Source organism: Hippocampus bargibanti, linkage group LG03 (assembly GCF_051943395.1).
Source record: "Hippocampus bargibanti isolate YZ-2025 linkage group LG03, ASM5194339v1, whole genome shotgun sequence".
Lineage (NCBI taxonomy): Eukaryota > Metazoa > Chordata > Actinopteri > Syngnathiformes > Syngnathidae > Hippocampus > Hippocampus bargibanti.
In genome coordinates, this window is record NC_142736.1 from 7,064,798 (window position 1) to 7,087,389 (window position 22,592).

A 22,592-nucleotide genomic window follows, 5' to 3' on the forward strand; every position below is an offset into this window, starting at 1 on the left:
CACACCAACGTGACTGGGACAGGCACATCCCACAGGTGCTGATGGCTTATCGATCAGCGGTTCAGAGTTCCACCAGCTGTACGCCTGCTCTGCTGATGCTGGGCCGGGAAATATGGACACCGGCAGAAATGGCGTTTGGAAGACCACCAGGCGGCCCAGAGGACCAGCCGGGGTTGGAGTATGCCCGTCGACTGCAGGATCGGCTGGAGGCAGCGCACGCATTCGCACTGGACCAGCTGGAGAAAGCCGGAGCACGCCAAAAGCGGAATTATGACGTGCGGAGCAAGGGCCGAGACTTCCGGGCCGGGGAACTAGTTTGGGTGTATACGCCCAAACTAGACAGCCACTGGGATGGCCCTTGTCGGGTACTTGAGCGGGTGGGGGAGGTTGTTCATCGGGTAGCGGTCCCCCCCAGGGGCAGGAAAGTTGCCCTACATCGGGACAGGTTGCCCCCCTACCGGGGCAGCGGTATTCCTGTATTTGAGGTGGGGTCTGCTTTGTCCACGTCAGGTAATCTGGTTAGCCCAGGTTCCCATCCCTCCTCCAGTTTTGCCCCAAGTCAGCCAGCGCAGGTGGGAACCGAGCCACAGCCAGGTTGACCACAGAGACGCAGACGAAGGCCACAGCGACTTGAGGACTTTTTTTGTTGACCCCTTGGGGCGAGGGTTTCATAAAGGGGAGGGTAGTGTAACGTTCAGTGCTTTGCTGTGCATGCTGTTATGCATGTTTGGGGGCTGGGCTTGTTGGAGTCGCGTGACGACACACACGGAGAGAAGGGAGGACCCGAGAACGGGGGTTGGACAGTATGCCTGAGCGAATGTCTGCGCGTGAGTTGTGGCGTAACAACAGCTGTTTACCTATTTCAACATCAACGGCACGTAAGTCAAGATCATCCAATCAAAATCGTACTTTCCAATACAAGCCAAAGCAGGAAATGAACAGCAATAAAGCTAGAATACATATATAGTTTCATCTGGTCATTTGGTCTGAAAAAGTCGGAAATCCGTCTTTCGGCGGAAAATTCTCATCCCTGAAAAAAACCACAAAAACGAAGAAATTGAAATTTAAAATAGTGAATGTATTTTTTATTCTATATTAGACAAAAACTAGTTGTTCAATAAAAAAAATACTGCTTCACTCAGGTGAAATCCAACATTTGTAATGTCATGCCTGACAACAGATTGGACAGGAACAGAACTCAAGTCAGACATATTTAGCATTTTGCTTCCTGTTGAATCTCATCTGTTGCAGCAGAAAGGACCATTTGCTTGGTCTATTTGTTTTTGCTTAGCGTTCGTTGTTTTTCTGCATGTTCAACTATCTTTTCCTCAACGTACAGGCCCTTTCGGCGGCGGACACCATTCATGTATTTGAGTGACTGGTTAGTGGAGTCGGCCTTTTCTCCGAAGTGCAGATATTCTTCCTCAGTGGTAGGAACCCAGTATGGATCGCTGCTGATCACCTGAGGAAGGCAGACAGATTGTGTGATTCTTCAAATACTTTTGGACGTGATCAGAATGTGATTCTTAAAAACAAAACAACAGAGCTTCCCAAACATAAATGAAGAGGTTTCTTCATTAATGTACTCGATCAATATGATGGCCTTCAGCAGAAAAAGAAAATCAGAATGCTAATTACAAGTTAAACGATTTCTCCGACAAGAGGTATTTGTCGCTTCCCAGCGTACATTCATACTTGCTGCGGTAAAGTCAAAAATATCCTGTTACCGTAAAGTGTCCTTGAGAGTTTTGAAAGGCGCTATACATGAAATGTATTGTTATTATTATTATTTCTCAAAGAAACACTTTCAAGCATGGGCTAGACCAGACATGGGCAAACTACGGCCCGCGGGCCACATACGGCCCGGTAGGCTTTTTAAGCCGAACTTGCCCAAATTATAGTAAAAACAGTGTCTGAAACTCATGACAAAAAGTTAGCAGACAAGAGGGCAGATAACTGAGTTATTATAGTTGCCTGCCCCATTTTTCACAACTTGAAGCACAACGAGACAACTAATCACATTAAAAAACATTGGCACAAAGAATAAAGTTTTTTTTAAAATCTAGAATGTACCTACGACAAATGCTACCTTGCTTAATTTACACGGTAAATGTGCATGGCTGTAGATTTTGCTGCAGTAGTCGATTGTCATTGTGGTGCACAATGCAACATTTGTATTGCTTCCTACGAGCCACTAAACCCCTTTCATAAGTCTCACGTACACTTTACAGTCACGGTTTAATGTAAATTTACGTTTTGTAGCGTCACATATGTTGTTAGCTTCTTTTGAATCTTTCTTCTGGGCTGAGGTTCTGTGCATCTATTTTGGAAAATGACATGCAATTGCACGACTTTATAACGCTTGCGAAAGTCCGGAAGAAAGAAGCAGGCTTCTGATTGGCCGCCGTGCCATGTATGCAAATTTCAAATGCAGGTAGCCTCTGTCTGTGTGCTCGGCGACGGTACACGTGTATTGTTTGCGCGTGAAGGTGAGGGCGTCAGTGGAGAGTTTGTTGAGCGCGCGTCAGGACAAACCATCTATGATTTGGCGGAATTTAACAGGAATTTAAAGTAGGTAATATTGAGCTTGAATATTTCGTTGTGTAATATGTTGTGAATGTTGAAAGTGATTCCATTTTTCAATAAATGTTGATTTCTTTAACTTTGTCCCTTCAATGAAAACTTATTTAAAACAGACGCAATCTTGATAAATCACAGTGCATATGTTATTTTAATCTATTTCCATTTCCTCCTCCAAGTATCTGCGAAATTGTATGTAAACGCCATATTCCTTGAGACAAATTTATTAACTGATCAGGGATATTTTTCACATTTGAAAGACAGTTAATACAGTTAAGACAGTTAGTTTGATCCTCTCCTCTTTCATCTAGAACTGCTTCATGTCATCACAAAGAGGGTACAGCAAGTATATATATATATATATATTGCGTGGCTGCCTCTCCCGGCCGCCCTCCACCTGCTGTGTCATTCTCTAATCACGGACACGGGGCATTTATACGGTTCGCGATCACCTTGCCAATGCCGGATGATTGACTCAACTCGCCACCGTGCCTTCCTTCGATATTTTCCCCGCGTCATCTTCCGGGATTGCGTAATTTTGCACCCTAGTGTGCCATTTGCTTTTTGGCGTAGTAAGTGGGTCGGATCACCGCCTTCTTACTCGCTGTGGTTTCTTTGATTTGTGAATAAACATCCTGCTTGGGTAGTACGTGTCTGCTTTGGGATCCCAAACATTCCACTCCGTTCCGACGAGTTAGCTGCCGTCACTCTCGCTCGGAACGTGACAGCTACGGATGACTGGCTACAGGATGTTCTTTTCTCTTAAAATATCTATCCAATAACACTTGCTCTCACGCCCACGGTCACATCACTTGATTTCACAGCCTCCTTATTCTTTAATATCGTACTGATCGTAGATTTCGCCATGCTGTATTCCCTCGCCAGATCAGACACTCGCGCACCTCCTTCATATTTTACAATTATTTCTTTCTTAAATGCAATAGTTGTATGCACTACTTTCTTTTGTCACTTTAAGCAGCACTTACTTTCTTTGGAGGCATGATTAGGGGATAAAACTCTTCGTACACCTATATTAAACACTAGAGCAAAACGCAGCACGTCCGCAAGCGACAACAGTTGGTCACGGAGAGAGCGATACACCCGTGCGCCGCTCAGCTCCCCACCCTCGCGTACGCACTCACGCGTCGTATTGGCCTTCGAACACCGATTGATGTTCGAACGCCGAAGCAAGAATATCTCGAATATTTTTGTTCGAACACCGATTTGTTCGAACAGTGAGGCGTTCGAGAACCGAGGTACCACTGTGTGTGTATATATATATATATATATATATATATATATATATATATATATATATATATATATATATATATATATATATATATATATATATCATCTCATCTTCCGTACCGCTTATTCCTCATTAGGGTCGCGGGGGTTGCTGGAGCCTATCTCAGCTGTCTTCGGGCACGAGGCAGGGGACACCCTGAATTGGTTGCCAGCCAATCGCAGGGCACACAAAGACATACAACAGTCACTCTGACACTCACACCTAGGGACAATTTGGAGTGGTCAATCTGCCTGCCATGCATGTTTTTTGGAGTGTGGGAGTAAACCGGAGGACCCGGAGAAAACCCACGCGGGTCCGGGGAGAACATGCAAACTCAACACAGGGAGGCCGGACCGGGATGTGAACCGGCGACCTCTGCACTGTGAAGCTGGTGTGCTAACCACTCGGCTACCGGGCTACCTTCATATATATATATATATATATATATATATATATATATATATATATATATATATATATATATATATATATATATATTCATATATATATATATATATATATATATATATATATATATATATATATATATTCCATATATATATACGCCATTCCAACAAGCCATCAACTACCAACACAAAGGTAAATAAAATGACTTTATTGTATAGTAGTTTATTCCTCATTACAAAACAATAGCACATTTATTATACATAAAATAAGGTATATTTTTGTGTATTTTTAAGGCTTATTTAGTAGAAAATTATTTTTCATGGGGACCTGAGAATGAATTATACTCATTCTAATGGCTTCCTATGGGAAATAAATGTTTGGAAGAAGAAGAAGAAGAGGTTCCGCCTAACACACTTTCTGGGAACCAATTGTGCTCGTGACCTCAGGTATCACTGTATATATATATATATATATATATATATATATATATATATATATATATATATGACCTCGTCAGATCAAAATGGCGCTTTCCGCATATATATATATATATATATATATATATATATATATATATATATATATATATATATATATATATATATATATATATATATATATATTGACCTCGTCAGATCAAAATGGCGCTTTCCGCCAACCGGCGTCAGGATTATCCAATCAACATGGCGCTTTCCGCCAACACATGCCGAAACAGGAAATGAAGAGCGAAGAAGCAAGAATACATACAGTGGGGCCTTGTTTTACGAACTTAATAGGTTCCCAGACAGAGTGTGTAAGGCGAAAAGTGTGTATCCCAAAAATTAATTTCCCATAGGAAACCATTAAAATGAGAATAATCCGTTCCAGGGTCTCCATAAAATATAATTTTCAACTAAATAAGCCTTAAAACTGCACACAACATACCTTAATCTATGTAAAATAAATGTGCTATTGTATTGAAATATATTGTAATGATAGAATGATAGAATATTGTAATGAAAGAAATACACGGCACTATATTATAAAGTCACTTTATTTACATTTGTGATGGTCGTTTATGGCTCTTAATTGACACCTGTTGCTTTCCGACCTGTAAGGTCTTACAAAACGGAGGAATCACATTTTCATTCATCATGTTGATGATTCTCATAGCCACAGTCTTTTCTGGATGGAACTGTTCAATAAAAGCCTGCACATCATTCCACTTAGCCAACATTGCCTTGATGCTCTCACTTGATGATGCAGCCATCTCCTTCTCCTCGCCCTCAGATGACAACTCCTGAATGGCTTGCTTCTGCTTGTCCTCTTGAAGGCAAATCAAATCCTCTGTGTTGAGGCCCTCATTATGGTCAGCAACAAGCTCCTTGATGTCATCTGCATCCACTTTGAGTCCAATGTTTTGTAAAATGGAAGCAATGCCGTCCAAAACAACAGTCATGAGGATCAAATCCTTCAAAGTCCCTCTCAAGGATGCATGCGGGCCACAAATTCTTCCATGCTGCTTTTAAGGATCGAAGGGTAACATCATGCCAAGCCTTTAGTCACGTGAAAGCATCGAGTAAATAATGCCTTTGTGTAAAGCTTTGTTGCGAAGGATGGTAGCAATGGTGGACTTAGCATATCAGTACCGGGCCGCTAAATCAAACAAACGCACACCTCGTTCGTGTTTCTCAATGATTGCCTTCTTCTCCTCGACTGTAATTTTGATTTGTGTTTTCTTTGGCTGAACACGAGCCTGTGGTGGGGTCTTTTTCGGTCCCATAACAGCAAAAGTATCTGTAAAAGACTCCTTGGAGGCGATCAACGTGTGTATTCAGAGAAAGGGGGTGTGGAAAGGTACGCCGGCTGGGGCGCTGTTCGGTCGTGTGCATTGGTGTTCTTCCACTGAAGATTACGCCGGTGGCGCGGCGCTCCGTGTGTATCCTGAAAAGTAGTGCTTAATCCAAGTCTGTGTAAGCTCTCAGTCGTACAGGAGTGGTCCATCGATGAGAAGGTTTATTCAGCCGTCATTTCTTCAGCTGTACATTTGTACAGATGACGGCTGAAGAAACCTTCTCATCGATGCTTAATCCAAGGTTGAATTTTCATATATTTCACGTTTGTAAACTGAAAATTTCGTAAGGTAAGGTGTTCGTAAACTGAGACCCCACTGTATTTAGATTAATCTGTTCATTTTGGTCTGAAAAAGACAGAAATCCACTGATCGGCGGAAAATTCTCATCCCTGTTATCACGTCCTAGATGCATCGCTTTCTTTTTTTTCCTGAAAAGTACTGCGGTCAGGGAAAAAAAATGCCAACATTGATCTATCCCATGATTTACAGAGATGTTGATTAGCTGTGTATCTTCTAAGCCCCACCCAGCACCCCCACGCCTCTGTATTATCACATGGGTTAATATTTGATCAGTCTTATCAAGTGCTTGCCTAGTTAGCAGACAACAACTAGGGCAGACAACTCTGAAAAGTTGCCTGCCCCATTTTTCACTACTTGAAACACAATAAGACGACTAATAGCAAAAAAAAAACTCCAAACATTGTTGTGAAGTATGAAGGATTTTTTTAATTAAGGAAGTACCTAACACAAATGCGCCTTTGCTTAATTTATGGTAAAGATCCCTTGTTGAAGATTTTGCTCCAGTTGTCGCTTGTCGTCATGGTGCACAATGCAATGTTTGCGTTGCGTTGTCTGCTAAAAGCCACGTGGACTCCTCTTCCTAAGTGCCTTTCAAAACTCTCAAGTACACTTTACAGTCACGGTATAATGTATGTTAACGTTTTGTAGCGTCATAAATTTTCTTAGCTTCTTTTGAAGCTTTCATCTGGGGCTGGGGTTCTGTGCATTTACTTTGGAAAATGATATTCAAATTCACGACCTTATAACGAACGTTTATTTGGCAATTTGCATACTCGGCACGGCAGCCAATCAGAAGCCTGTTTCATGCTTCGGACTATACCATGACAGTAAAATGTACTTGATAGTTTTAAAAGGCGCATAGAAAGAGGAGTCCACATGGCTTGTAGTGGTTTGCTTGTAGCTTTTGCTTCATTGAATAGTTTTGAAAGTTGTACGCCCGACGTAAAAGTTGTACGCCCCGGGCCTCCGGGCAGACGTTATTTCAAACACTGGTAATATATAAGAGAGCTATTCTAAACATTTGTTACCAAACCTCTCATTACAGTAACTTGAACTATAGTTAAATAAACAATAATTCCTTACTTTTTCATATGGTTTCGACAGTCATCACAGCCCTTCGAGGGAATGGTCAGGGCAGTGTGGCCCATGACAAAAATTACTTTTGACACTACAATTTTATAATAATAATACATTTCATTCAAGGTCACTTTACAGTCACAAGATAACGATTTTTCTGTGGGTGAGCAGCGGCAGCCACACAATCCAGCGTTCACTCAACCCGAAAGGAACTCAAATAGATAGAAAGCTTGCTAGCTAATAGATCGCAAATAATAACAACAATGATACATTGCCACATGCGCCAGCGTTTACAAATACAATATAATACATCCCTATTAGTTTACATAGCGCTTCAACAACAGCTAAAGCTGGAACAAAGCACAAACAAGGAAAAAAGGGAAATGCTGGACATCGCCAGAGGCCATGGCCAGCACTTTATCGGCACCCAAACAACCCAAAAAACAAACCCGAACAAATTTGAGAATGGTGCTCTAAATCATATTTTCAATTCCCGAATCAATTCGTCAATGGCAGTTGGCAGTGAATGAGTTAATGTTTTTTTTACACCTATGGAGTCAGAAATCAAGATCAATTCACAGGTTTCAAACCTATATGGGTTATACAACAGGTCAGACTGGGAAATATATCATCCACAACACGAACCACGAGCACTGGAGCCCCGCAGGGATGCATCCTCTCTCCATTGCTCTTCTCTCTCTACACGAATGACTGCACCTCAACGCACCCAGCTGTCAAATTCATAAAGTTCGCAGAGGACACCACGGTCATCGGTCTCATCAAAGACGGCGACGAGTCTGCGTACTGACAACAAGTGGAGCAGCTGGAGCTCTGGTGAAGCCGTCACAACCTGGAGCTGAACACGCTCAAGACAGTTGAGATGATCGTGGACTTCAGGAAACATCCATCACCACAGCTACCCCTCACACTATCCAACTGCCTTGTGTCAACCGTTGAGACCTTCAAGTTCTCCCAGGTCTCCCAGGACATGAAGTGGGAGGTCAACACCAACTCTGTCTTGAGAAAGGCCCAACAGAGAATGTACTTCCTGAGGCTGCTAAAGAAGCATGGCCTACCACAGGAGGTGCTGCAACATTTCTACACGGCTGTCATCGAATCCATCCTGTGTTCTTCCATCACTGTCTGGTTCGGGGCCGCCACAAAAATGGACAAAATCCGACTTCAACTGACAGTTAGGACGGCGGAAAAAATCATTGGCACCGCCCTACCCACTCTCAAGGACTTGCACACTGCAAGAATCCAAACTAGGGCGCGGAAAATCCTACTGGACCCTCCGCACCCTGCCCACCACCTTTTCCAGCTACTCCCCTCAGGCAGGCGCTACCGATCCATGCGCACCAAATCCAGCAGACATTTAAACAGCTTCTTCCCCCATTAACTCTTTGAACTCTTTCAACAGTAGCCAAAATGAAACTGTATAGTGCCACTTAGTAGTTTTGTTGACGACGATACTAGTGCAGCGTGTTCTACCGGAAACAAATTCCTTGTGTGTTCTACATACTTGGCAATAAAGATGATTCTGATTCTGTTATGGAGTTATTGAGTAATTACCTCCCAGTGACTGAAGACCATTTGTGGACTGGCAAGCCCACTGGTCCTCTTGCGAATTTCATCTGCAAAGCCAAAACTCTCAGCGACAGGCAGAACAGCCTTGACAATAAATATTTCCGTTCCTTCTTTCATTTCTTCATTGAGAATGCGGCCTTCTCGCTTTCCAAGAACACCATATACTCTGCCTGCATGTGGAGAAAACACAATAAAAAATGGTCTCAATACTTTTTGGTGTTTTTGTTTTAGGAGATCTCAGAGATCTTCAGGATTAAAGATTTACCAGTCTCTTACCCAGAACCTCTGCAGTGGTCATTATTTCACAGGTGTACATTGCAGCCATCAGTCTTTGGGGCTGAGCCTGGAAAGCGTGGCGGCATGCCTCTTTCATGGCAGCAATCAGCTGACCTGCAACAGGCCCGGAGCAGTCTGCAGAGGTGGCCTCAGCTCCCGAAGCCTCATGAAAACTGCCACTTTCCTCAAATATATTTTTACATGGTGAGTTTGAAGATGGTACATCCCATCTTTCAATGGAGAAGCAGACACCCATGAGCGGCTCTTCACACATCGGCCCTGACAGAGTTGCTAACTGGAAGCCACTGATGATGCTGTTGTCAAACTCTCGTGTCATTTTCGCCTGAGCTCCCTCTTGTCCAGGTGTATCTTCTTGACATAGACACTGCCAAAGAGATGGGCGATCATATTCCTCTATCTTGTTAAGCAGAATATTTGGCCCGCACCTGCAGCAAAAACACAATTCATAAGTTGAAAGCAACAAATGATTGCACGTGCACGTGTCAATCAGGCCTTCTTGAAGTTCTTTTCATCTCACTGAAGTTGTTTTGGAAAAATTATTTTGAAAAAAAATGTTAAAACAGTTTTTCTTTTTATGAATGACTGTGTTCATCTTATGCATTTTTCTTGAAATCAAGAAAGGGGCAAAGTATTTTTCATGGCACTGTATGTGCACATGTGCATGAAAATTAAGGTGACATTCAAGAGGGATGATTTCAAGTGTCCTTGTAAAAGTGCTTGAGTGACGGCGCACTTAACTAGTTCACTGCCATTCCTGAATTTATTCGGGAATTGATATATTCACAATATATCCACAAACGGCAATTGAGATCACAACTTGAGATTGATGAGGTACAACACAAATTCCAAGGTGAAGGGCCCCAGGTTGCCACATCAGAGGAAGAGGTTAGACCACAGATTGGGAGGCAAGCCCCAATGAATGACGAGATTGGGAAGCCAGCCGCCCCAATGAATGAAATGCTGAGCGAAGTAGCAACTGGCCTGAGAAATAAGATCATGGCAAGAATGAAAAATGGGCAACCAAGAAACCGATTACAAGGGCTATGTGAAGTACCACCTGAAAGTCTCATGGAAACTGTGAATGCAGCACTGAGAGCGATCCCGACCGGAACGATCACGGAAGCCAACAAAATAGTGCTTATTCTAAGTTTTAATTTTAAATCATAAATTTGACGGTCGTAAGGTGTTCGTAAGTAAGTAAGGAAACCATTGAAATGAGAATAATCCGTTCCCAAGACCCCATAATACAATTTTCTCCTTTCTAATACTCTAAGCCTTAAAACTACACAAAATATACCCTATTTTATGTATAATAAATGTGCTATGGTATTATAATTGAATAAATAAACTGTACTATATAATAAAGTCGTTTTATTTACCTTTGTGATGGTCGTTGATGGCTTGATGGAATGGAGTGGCCGGTTTCATCAGCATTAAACACTTGATGAGGAACGTAGCTTTCTTCTTTGACCATCTTGAGGAATGATCCCATGTAGGTGCTTTCTCTGCGATAATTTTACCTTGTTCCTCATTTTTGCTTTTTGCATTAAGTGTACAGTTGGATTGTGCGGGTTATTTATGGAGCCTGATTGATGGGATATTTTAACCTTGCAGTCGACACTCTGCCTTTGAACTATCAAAGTTGAAACAAGTCCAAATTTCACAGTTTTTTTATCCATTTTCTCACTCTCTCTCTGTCGTCCGCCTTTCTCTTTAATGTTTAACCCCACCCTTCACTGCTGCGTTCTTGACCAATCACATGACTCTAACCAAAGACTGGGGGCGGGGAATAGAGGTAAAAAAAAGTCAGCTGCCATATTCTTTTTGGAGAACGGCTTCTCTCTCTTTGTGCTTCACTCTGTCTCTGTCTGTAAACCCCAACTCCCCTCACTGCTGCATTCTTGACCAATGACGTGGCTTTAACAGAAGACTGGGGGCGGGGAATAGAGGACAAAACAGTTGGCTGCCATTTTCTGGTTAGGAGAACGGGCTCGTTCGCGAACGACACATCACACGTTGTGGCGCTCAGTGTGTATCCCGAAAAATAGTTCGTATGCCAAGGTAAAATATTCATAAATTTAACGTTCGTAAACCTAAAAGTCCGTAAGCCAAGGTGTTCGTAAACCGAGGTATCACTGTACTTGAATCGGAGTGAGATGTGTCATGTTTCTCTCTCTCACACACACTTCACCCAGCCACACACAGGCGCGCGCGCGCGCACACACACACACACACACACACACACACACACACACACACACACACACACACACACACACACACACACACACACACACACACACACACACGCACACACACACACACACACTTCCCAACCTGCGAGGGCCGAAAGCCCATATCTGCTCCACAGCATTCCTCCACTTCCTTCCTTTGAGCATGCTTTCCAGTTGGGTCTTGAGGTCAGCAATGGCTTCCAAGGTCTGAACACTAATGTCTAAATTCCTCCCCTCCCTCAAGGACATATTGACTTGTTCGAGAGTTCGAATGAGTGCTGAGCTTTTTTCCAGGAGACAAGTCACTTCTGAAAGAAATGATTTGTGTTAGTACTGCTTACTTAATGAGCTATGCAGCAGTGATGATCATGACAAAAAGTACCAGTACACTTAACTCTGTGTATGTTTTAGATTAGATGAGCCTTAATTTGTCTCACAGTGGAGAAATTTACATTCCACAGCAGCAAAAACAAAATACAGAAGCTGCTGTAAAGGCGGCCCCTCTCAAGGCGCAATCTTGAAAGTCAAAAACAAAAAACAAAATGACAAATAATGTGACACAACACAAAAGACAGACCGTCATTATATCTAAAGCACTTTCTGCACCTTCTTTGTTGCATGAAGAAGTTGTTAATCAAAGAGGAGAGTATCAAAGCCTCCTTTTCACCAGTGGATGAGGGAGCAAACATGAAGCTGTAGCATCCATTGATGAAAAGAGACTGTGGCGTCACACATGCACACCGCGGCGCTGTGGTGTGTATGCTTTTGAAGTGAGCCTTTCAACCCTTTCATGTTGATCTCCTTGATTTGCGTCTCAGCCTGACGCATTTCCTACGCATGAAAATGGTTAGAAAAGTAGCCGTTGCGGGACAGAAAGAATCAGAATCACAAAGACTGCCAAGGAATCACAGAGACTCGCAGAGACCTGCACAGGCAGGCCCGGCCCACGCCGGGTGTCGGAAGAAAGTTCACAGCACGACTTGCTCGACTCCACACCACGATCAAGCTGGGATACATCGGCGTGTCACCTGCCTGGGAGATCTGACAACGAACCTACTTACAAATTAAAGAGAAACATCAAACTCTAAGACTGTCTCACATCTCCCGTCCCACTTAAATCCACTTCAATTCCAAGTCGCGACAGTTCCACATACGCATCAGCGGACGGTTTGTGTGAACGCTGGCGTGTGTTGCTGCCGCTGCTCAGCCGCAGAAAAAAATATTCTGTGACTGTAAAGTGTCCTTGAGAGATTTGAAAGGCGCTTATAAATGAAATGTATTTTTATTATTATTATTATTATTACACAAAACAGCAATTAATTTAAATAAATCACATTGAACTCTTTAAAAACAGCCACTGTGTCTTTACAAATGAGGCAGGCGCCGTTGTTACGTATTTCAGACAAGAAATAGTCCCATTTTCATTGATCCTTTCATCCATTTTGTTGATTGTCGCCATTTTAGAAAATTAGGGGGCTTGTTCAGTCAATGGGTCATGTAATAATTTGCTGTTCTTAACACCTCGGACTTCAATTACAACACCCCAACCTGCCACCTTCAGAAGTTCTCTGACAACTCAGCTATTGTCAGCCTCATTACAGAGGGAGACGATAGGGAGTACAGGGGAATGACAAAGGACTTTGTGGACTGGTACCAGCAGAATCACCTCCAGATCAAAACCGGGAAAACCAAGGAGCTGGTAATCGATTTCTGCAGGAAACAAACCTCACCTGCACCGTTGAACATCCAGGGTTCGGACATTGAGAGGGTGACCTCCTCCAAGTACCTGGGTGTTAATCTCAACAATAAACTGGACTGGATAGCAAAAACGGATGCCATAATCAAAAAGGGGCAGAGTCTCCTCTTCCTACTCAGGAAACTGAAGACCTAAAGACTTTCTATGACTCGGTGGTCGCTTCAGTCATCCACTGACAGGAACAGGGACAGGGACAGGAAAAGACTAATGCGCCTGGTCAAGAGGGCCAGTTCTGTCCTGGGCTGCTCGCTGGACTCTCTGGAGGAAGTGGGCAACAGACGGACGCTTGCTAAACTAAAAGCTATGATGGACAGCCACTCCCACCCACCCAGACAGCACTGGGTAGTTCCTTCAGCCAGATACTGTTACACCCGCGCTGCAAGGATAGGTTACCGGCGGTCGTCCTACCGAGTGCTGTCAGGCTTCTCAATTCGCAATAATCACACTTGTACTGTAAATATGGGTTGATGCAATACAGCTACATATATCAATATTGCTCTCTTGATACTTGCACTATGCACAGTTTTTGTATGAAACGGTTTTGCACATTTACAGTATACATCTCAGTCTGCTGACATGTTCATTTTACTATGCTTAGAATATGTTGTTTTTCTATCCTTTCACCCCCTCCCCCCTTTCGAATTGCTGCTGTGGACTACAAATGTCCCCATTGTGGGACGAATAAAGGTTTTTTGATTTTGATTAATAGAGCTTGTATATGGGAGCGCTGAGCACACACGGGTAACAGTGCGATTGCCCAATGTATTATTAATGTTATTGAGTTTATGAGAGGCTGTGGGCCGGGAGAAAATTGACCACGGGCCGTATTTGGCCCCTGGGCCGGACTTTGGACACACATGACTGGGATTTGTAAAATATTGTGTTGTTTTGTTTTTTTACTGTTGTATTCTGTTTTCATATAGTTAAGACAAGCACTGACAGAGAGACAAAGACGGTAAGGACCTGCAGCAGGTTAGGGTGATTAAGGATAGAGATGGCAATGCATCACCAGGTGCCAGTCGTGTGATGGCAAGATGGAAACGAGTACTTTGAAGAACTGATGAATGAGAAAAATGAGAAGGAACAAAGAGTAGAATATGTGACTGTTGTGGAAAAATCGGGCATTCGGCATGAAACCGCCTGATTTTAACAGACGATATCTTCAGAACAAAATCACATAGAAATGAACTTTTTTGTTCTGATGAAAGAAGAGGGTCTAAAGGTTCGTAACGCAGCCTTAGGGGCGGTGCCGCACGCCCAAGCGCTGATGCCCACCCACCTTGGCTCTCGTCCTCTCCGGTGAACACCCCCCCTCCGATGCCATCACATGGTCGATTGGTGTCAGAGATTGAGATAGTGGCTGGCCGGTCAAACTTGTTCTATGTCTTGCTGGGCTGCTAGCGCGTTGCGGTGTCAGGCGTAGAATTAAGAGGGAAAAAAGGGTCTGGAGTCGTGGTCATTAGTACAGGTGGTCGTAAGTCACACTAATCGTAAGTTGAATGTGACCTGTAACTAATTTTCAAAGCGAAAGTCAAGAATATTGACCATTATTGTGGTTTGCATACGACACTTTCATACTTTCACTTTTACATACGACAATTTCGGTTCGGACTTTATATGGCACTTGACATGGTTGATTTCCTTTCACGGGGTGAATAAAATGATGTGGCAGGCCAGATTTGGCCCCCGTGCCTTGACTTTAGACACCTGTGGTGTACTCGCACATCACTAATGATAACCAATTTGTCAACCACAATGCCCAGGTACGAAATAGACAAAGAAACATGCAATTGGAATCTGGAACTTTGACGTGGGAGAAGCTGACTAAGTTAGAGATGAGCTATTCCAGGCGTGCCCATGACTTCGATCACAAGCAATCGTTAGGTCAATTTTGGGTCCCAAGTCAATCCAGAAGGGGATCGTGTTAACCTTAGGAAATACGGACGGGTGCCAAAAGGGTTGATCGCGGGAAGATGGTTGGGCTAAAAGTAGATCTTCGGCCCGAAAAGTTTGGGCATTGCTGGTCTATTCAAAAATTACATTTACAGGGCACAACACAAATGTAGTCAACATGTCTTTTGGGGTTCAGAGGTCACTCCTAAAGACTTTCTATGACTCTGTGGTGGCTTCAGCCATCCACTATGGAATTGTCTGCTGGTCAGGCAGCATCACCACCCGGGACAGGAAAAGACTGGAGCGCCTTGTCAAGAGGGCCAGTTCTGTCCTGGGATGATCGCTGGACTCTCTGGAGGAGGTGGGTAACAGACGGACGCTAGCTAAACTAAAATCTATGATGGACGGCCCCTCCCACTCCCTCCTGACAGCACTGGGTAGCTCCTTCAGCCAGAGACTATTACACCCGCGCTGCAAGAAGGAGAGGTATCGCCGCTCGTTCCTACCGACTGCTGTCAGGCTTTGCAATGCTCAATGATCACATGTGGAAGAAAAAAAAAACAGGACACTTGTAAATATGAGTTGATGCAATACAGCTACATATATCAGTATGCCTTTCTTGATATTTGCACTATGTACCCTTTTTTTACGAAACGATTTTGCACATTTACAGTCTACAGTTGACATTTTTATTTTACTATGCTTAGATTCCTTTCACCCCCCCCACCCCATCCCCTTTGAAATTGCTGCTGTGGACTGCAAATTTCCCCATTGTGGGACAAATAAAGGTTTTCTGATTCTGATTACAACAATTTGCTTCAGCATACTCTATGCGAAAAAGAAATCATGGTCTCCACTTTTTTGCCAATTCGTGAGGACTATGGAAAGTCAATAATTGGTGCACATTTCGGTCTTACCCTGTGGCAATGGGATAGCACGGACGCTGACAGTGGCAAGTTTATTTGGAGTGGTGAGTGTGACCAAACGGCCGCTGTCAACTTGAAGGGTCTCTGAAGAACGTCCATGAGAAGATTCATCTTTTACCTAACAAACATGGAAATGAAAACACACATGATGATTTGTGCATTTTTGATGCTGTCAGCACAACTTGTCTACAATTCTGATAATTATGGAATCACACTTTCATGAAAAAGCAAAAACTGTTCATGAGAAAATATAACACATGTAAGCAGGGTAGTTCCTTGTAATATTTCTCTGAGAATAGATTTGAATCAAATCCCCCTTTTCAATATTTTAAACATTTTTATAAACGGTTAGTTGTGAAAATGTCTAGTTTGAAAATCAACCGCAGATTGAATTGAGTTGATCAGTTTTCAACACTAGATGTCTGGCCCAAATAGTTAAAAGAAAAAACAATACCATGCCTCTTGGCAAGGTATCAAATGAGCCACGGCTCAGATCATGTCGAAGACCAGAGGTTCACCCACCTGGTGAATGACGGCCACTTTTTGCTGCTTGCCCAGATCTTCATTCACCATGTCTACTTTTGGAGGCCGCACGACTGTCTCCCGGAAAGGAATGATGGGCTCAGACGCGCTGATCTCAATTTTAGCAAACCTTTGAAAAACAAGTTCAAATCTTGTGATATCAATAGGCTAATTAACGCCAATCATGAAAGGTGATTATTTATTGCTGCATATGATTAGCCACCCAGATGAAAAGAGGAATGGCATTGTCAACTGATCAGCCCCAATTGTTAATTACGGAGGCAGGTAATGGGGGTGATGTGGCCACATAAAAAAAATATATGTAGTCCCAGTTTCTTTCATAACTTTGCTGCTGTGAAATGTAAATTTCTCCACTGCGAGACTAATAAAGGCAAATCCAATCCAATCCAATCCAGTTAAGACCCTCCCAGCGTTGTATTTGACATTTTAGATATATTTTTTATTAATTGAATAAAGTTCACAAAAATTACACAAGTAGCCATTTTGTTCAGATCCCCAGTTTTGAGTTTGCGCTGTACCCATACCGAGTGTATGTTTGGGAGGTGAGGGACTATGGGGTGCTCTTTAATGTACCTTATTTTCCGCACTATAAGGCGGAAAAAAGTCTTATTTTCTCAAAAGCTCACAGCGTACCTTAAAATCCCGTGCATCTTATGGATGGTCTTTACAGTAATATGTTGACCCCAAAATGGCTCCTACCTGGAGACATTGTTATACTGAGCTTTTGGCTCCGTGAACTTTGTCGCTGCTTTATTATAACTATATATACATGTTTTCTTGCAGTTCTGACTAAGGGGAGCTGTGATGTTGTTAATTAAAATGCACACTTTATTAATAGGTTCCACAGTCTTAATAAATACTGGGATTTCTTTGTCCGTCTCCGTGCCTTCTCTTGTTATGTTGGACTCGAGCAACGTTCAAAACAACTCAGAAAAACGTAAATTAACGATTACTTCATTGAAACGACGAAAACTGAAAAAAAAAAACCTACAAACAGAAAATCAAGTGATCACCTCAACTTGGTAGACATCAACATTAAATTTACTCGTGAGGACATTAAAGAGAACCAACTAGCCTTTTTGGATTGTAAAGTAATTATAAAAGAGGACAGAGCGCTCACAAACTGTGGGTACCCTCAGTGGTCATTTAACAAATGTCAGAAAGAAAGAATAGGGAATGAAACAAAAAATTCTGAAGATACAAAAATGAGTAGCAGTACCTTACATTGTAGGAGTTCTGAAAAACTACAAAGAGTCCTTTGGCAACAAAATGCCTACTTATTTCAAACCGATAAACACTTTAAGGCAAAAATTAGTGCATCCAAAAGATAGGCTGCCTAATGAAAAACAAAGTAATGTATTTTATTCAATACATTGTAAGAATGAAAATTGTAAAGAGCAGTACATTGGGGAGACTAAACACATTCTCAAAAAAAGACTATCAACATCGCAGGGATAATACTAGTGGGCCTCAATAGGCAGTACATATGCACCTAAAAGCTAGCAACCACTCATTTGACGACAATGAGGTTAAAATCTTAGCGAAAGAACATAGATGGTTTGAAAGGGGAGTAAAATAAGCGATATTCATAAAACAACTAAATGCTTCATTAAACCGGTTTGGTGGGGTGAGGTTCAATTTGGATCGTGGATACAATAGCCTGCTTAGGCAAAGTAATACTGATGAGGTGATACCGGTCGAAGTGGGGCAATCAGGCCAGTCGTTAGTCAGAATGACAGGAACTATCAGTGGAGCAGATGCAGGGAGTAGTCCTCTGCTCCCCCCAACCTGAGAGCAGGGACCTATCATAGCAGAGTACGGCACAACCATGTCTGGACAGTACGGATATATATATTTATATAGGGCTTAAACTACCAGTAAGACTTTAGTTTGCTGACGAAGTTTTTTGGATAAGAAGCGAAACGTCCGACACCTTCAAAGAAGTACAGATGACCACTGAAGAAACCTTTTCATCGATGAGGATTTCAGTAAAATGTATTCGACTGAACTGTCTCAAAAGTATTAGTTATTCCTTTGTTGTGCATTCACAACCGAGGAAATCATTAAATAAATTATGTATGTGGGGTGTAGAATTTCTTTTATGATTTCTTGGCTTGGGTTTCTGTTTTAATGCATTATTTTCAATTTTTGTTTCATTGAAGTAATAGTTAATTTAGGAATTGCATCACCGCAAATTTACTATTTATAAAAAGACCAAAGACTTCAGTGAGGCAATGGAAACAGACTTCCGGGGAGCTTCAAGCAAATTCTGGGGACCGCGCAGCCAGAGAACGCAGTGTTCTTGTCTCTCTCTTTCTCAAAGTGCCGCGCTTCTTAAGGACATACAATCGCTGCTGTGATTTATGGCACCACCCAAAATGACGGGTTGTGCCAAATCTTATGATATTCTTCCAACCAAATTTCCTCCAATGTCTCAAAATGGTTGTTTATTGTTGTATCCTGCACATATTTGACCATTCTCCTTGATGTTATGTTGGTTTGAAGTTCCTTTTCCCATTTTTCTTTTATGTACAGATTTGGAGAAGGGGCTCGTTGGCCTGGTGGCCGGGCTGACACTCATGGGGCCCGGCAAGGCTCAGCCCGAATAGATTACGTTCCCCTCCTTGAGGGGTCACCACCCATGGGAGGGGCCAAAGGGGTCGGGTGCATTGTCAGAATCAGAATCCTCTTTATTGCCAAGTATGTAGAACACACAAGGAATTTGTTTCCGGTAGAACACGCTGCACTAGTATCGTCGTCAAAAAAACAAACAAAAAAAAACTATACAGTTCCATTTTGGCTACTGTTGAAAGAGTTCAAAGAGTTAATGGCTTGGGGGAAGAAGCTGTTTAAATGTCTGCTGGATTTGGTGCGCATGGATCGGTAGCGCCTGCCTGAGGGGAGTAGCTGGAAGGGCGGTTCCAATGATTTTTTCCGCCGTCCTAACTGTCCGTTGAAGTCGGATTTTGTCCATTTTTGTGGCGGCCCCGAACCAGACAGTGATGGAAGAACACAGGATGGATTCGATGACAGCCGTGTAGAAATGTTGCAGCACATCCTGTGGTAGGCCATGCTTCTTTAGCAGCCTCAGGAAGTACATTCTCTGTTGGGCCTTTTTCAGGATAGAGTTGGTGTTGACCTCCCACTTCATGTCCTTGGAGACTGCGATTCCCAGGAACTTGAAGGTCTCAACGGTGACACAAGGCAGTTGGATAGTGTGAGGGGCAGCTGTGGTGATGGATGTTTCCTGAAGTCCATGATCATCTCAACTGTCTTGAGCGTGTTCAGCTCCAGGTTGTGACGGCTGCACCAGAGCTCCAGCTGCTCCACTTGTTGTCGGTACGCAGACTCGTCGCCGTCTTTGATGAGACCGATGACCGTGGTGTCGTCTGCGAACTTTATGAATTTGACAGCTGCGTGCGTTGAGGTGCAGTCGTTCGTGTAGAGAGAGAAGAGCAATGGAGAGAGGACGCCTCCCTGCGGGGCTCCAGTGCTCGTGGTTCGTGTTGTGGATGATATATTTCCCAGTCTGACCTGTTGTGTCCGTCCTGTCAGGAAGCTGAGGGTCCACTGGCAGATCGTGGGGGACACACCAAGCTGGAGAAGTTTGGGGATGAGGAGTTCTGGGATGATGGTGTTGAACGCAGAGCTGTAGTCCACAAACAGGATCCTTGCGTAGGTTCCTGTGTTGTCAAGGTGGTCGAGGATGTGGTGCAGTCCGATGTTGACTGCATCCTCCACAGACTTGTTTGCCCGGTAGGCAAACTGAAGAGGATCTAGCAGAGGTCCGGTGATGTTCTTTAGGTGGTTCAGCACGAGGCGTTCAAAGGACTTCATGACCACAGACGTCAGAGCAACAGGTCTATAGTCGTTCAATCTCGAGGGTGCTGGTTTCTTTGGAACTGGGACGATAGTAGACTGTTTGAAGCAGGATGGGACTTCACACTGCTGCAGGGATCTGTTGAAGATTTGTGTGAAGACCGGAGCCAGCTGGTCAGCGCAGACTCTCAGGCAGGATGGGGACACTCTGTCAGGTCCTGCAGCTTTCTTGATCTTCTGCTGCTTGAAGAGCCGTCTAACGTCCAGTTCGTGGATCTGTAGGGCAGAGGGCGGAGATACGGTAGTTTCTGGTATTGGTGGGCAGACCAGGGAAATGGGGGTGTCCTTTTCAAATCGGCAGAAGTATGTATTTAACTCATCAGCCATACCCTTGTTGTACACTGCTTGGGGGGAAGGTAAACGATAATTTGTTATTGCTTTCAGGCCATTCCACACCGATGCAGAGTCGTTAGCGGAGAACTGTTTGTTAAGCCTCTCCGCATAACTTTTCTTTGCGATGTTAATTTCCTTCGTCAGCCTGTTTCGGGCGAGTTTGTAAACTGCTCGATCGCCGCTTTTAAATGCGGACTCTTTCTCTTTCCTAATCTGCCTGAGTTTGGGAGTGAACCATGGCTTGTTGTTGTTGAATGAGCGGAAGGACTTTGTTGGTACACACATGTCCTCACAGAAACTGATGTATGATGTTACAGTGTCTGTGTATTCATCCAATGTGCCCGTTGAAGTTTCAAAGACGCTCCAATCAGTGCAGTCTAAGCATTCTTGTCACGATAACTTTGCTTCATCTGTCCATGTTTTAACTGTCTTGACTACCGGTTTTACACATTTGAGTTTCTGTTTGTATGTGGGAATTAAATGGGTTAAATAGTGGTCAGAAAGACCCAATGCTTCATGCGCAACAGACCTGTATGCGCCTTTGAGTGCTGTGTAACAATGATCTAGAATGTTTTCTCCTCTGGTGAAACAGTCAATATGCTGCTTATATTTGGGAAGTTCGCGGTTTAAACGTGTTTGATTAAAATCAGGGGTGATTCTGGATATTTTAGTTCGAGATGGTTTACATGGTCCGCTAGCGTTTGTATACACGCGTTAGCATTAGCTTGTGGCGCGATGTACACGGCAACGAGAATAAAGGAAGCGAACTCACGTGGCGAGTAGAATGGCTTGCAGTTGAGAGACAGCGATTCCAAACCAGGGCTGCAGTGTGCGTCGAGCATCGTGACATCGGTGCACCATTCTTCGTTGATGTAGAAGCATAGTCCACCGCCTTTGGATTTCCCCGATTGCTCCGTGTCACGGTCGGCCCGAAGGAGACAGAATCCGGGTAGGTGTAGCGCGGAATCCGGGTGGCGGTCACTGAGCCAGGTCTCAGTGAAGCACAGCGCAGCAGAGCGGGCAAACGTTTTATTGGTCTTTGTGAGAAGCAGAAGTCCGTCCATCTTGTTTGGTAGTGAGCGTAGATTAGCGAGGTGGATCGATGGGAGCGGTGTTCGAAATCCACGCTGCCGTAGCTTGACGAGCACGCCGGCTCGCTTCCCCCTCCGACGCCGGCGTCTCAAAGCTCCGTACAGAGCTGCTACGCCGCTCGCGAGCAGCCCCGAAAAACCTTGTAGATTTTGGTGGGTCGGTGAAAATAGTCCAAGAGTGGATTCCCCAATGCTCAGTAACTCTTCCCTCGTGTAACTGAGTCGCGTAGGATCGCAAAAAACAAATGCAAATGACAAAACCAGGAACAATACTAGGGAGCGTGTGACCGAGGCTGCCATCCGCGGCGCCATCTTGGAATGTCCAATGTGAGCTGGCGGCAGCCGAAAGCGGGGAGCCTGGTGGGCTGATCCTCGGCTGCAGAAGCCAGCTCTTGGGACGTGGAATGTCACCTCTCTTGCAGGGAAGGTGGTGTCCGAGGTAGAAAAGGTCCGACTAGATATAGTTGGACCTGCCTCCAGACATAGCCTAGGTTCTGGTACCAGCCCTCTCAAGAGGGGTTGGACACTCTTCCACACTGAAGTTGCCCACGGTGAGAGCCATA

The 22,592-nt window shown here is 43.8% G+C and overlaps 1 protein-coding gene across 1 annotated transcript in view; it reads right to left on the reverse strand.

Annotated features, from left to right (window-relative positions):
- Positions 1-1,066: 1,066 nt before the first annotated feature.
- efl1 (elongation factor like GTPase 1) overlaps positions 1,067-22,592 on the reverse strand; it is a 99,882-nt gene continuing 78,356 nt past the window's right edge. Inside the window, exons 18-23 of the mRNA XM_088991771.1 lie at positions 16,706-16,835; positions 16,175-16,301; positions 11,712-11,916; positions 9,354-9,799; positions 9,063-9,247; positions 1,067-1,462 (exon numbers count right to left, since the gene is read on the reverse strand). Coding sequence (XP_088847897.1) covers positions 1,274-1,462; positions 9,063-9,247; positions 9,354-9,799; positions 11,712-11,916; positions 16,175-16,301; positions 16,706-16,835 — 1,282 coding nt within the window. The 3' untranslated portion in view covers positions 1,067-1,273. The remainder of the gene's footprint in view (positions 1,463-9,062; positions 9,248-9,353; positions 9,800-11,711; positions 11,917-16,174; positions 16,302-16,705; positions 16,836-22,592) is intronic.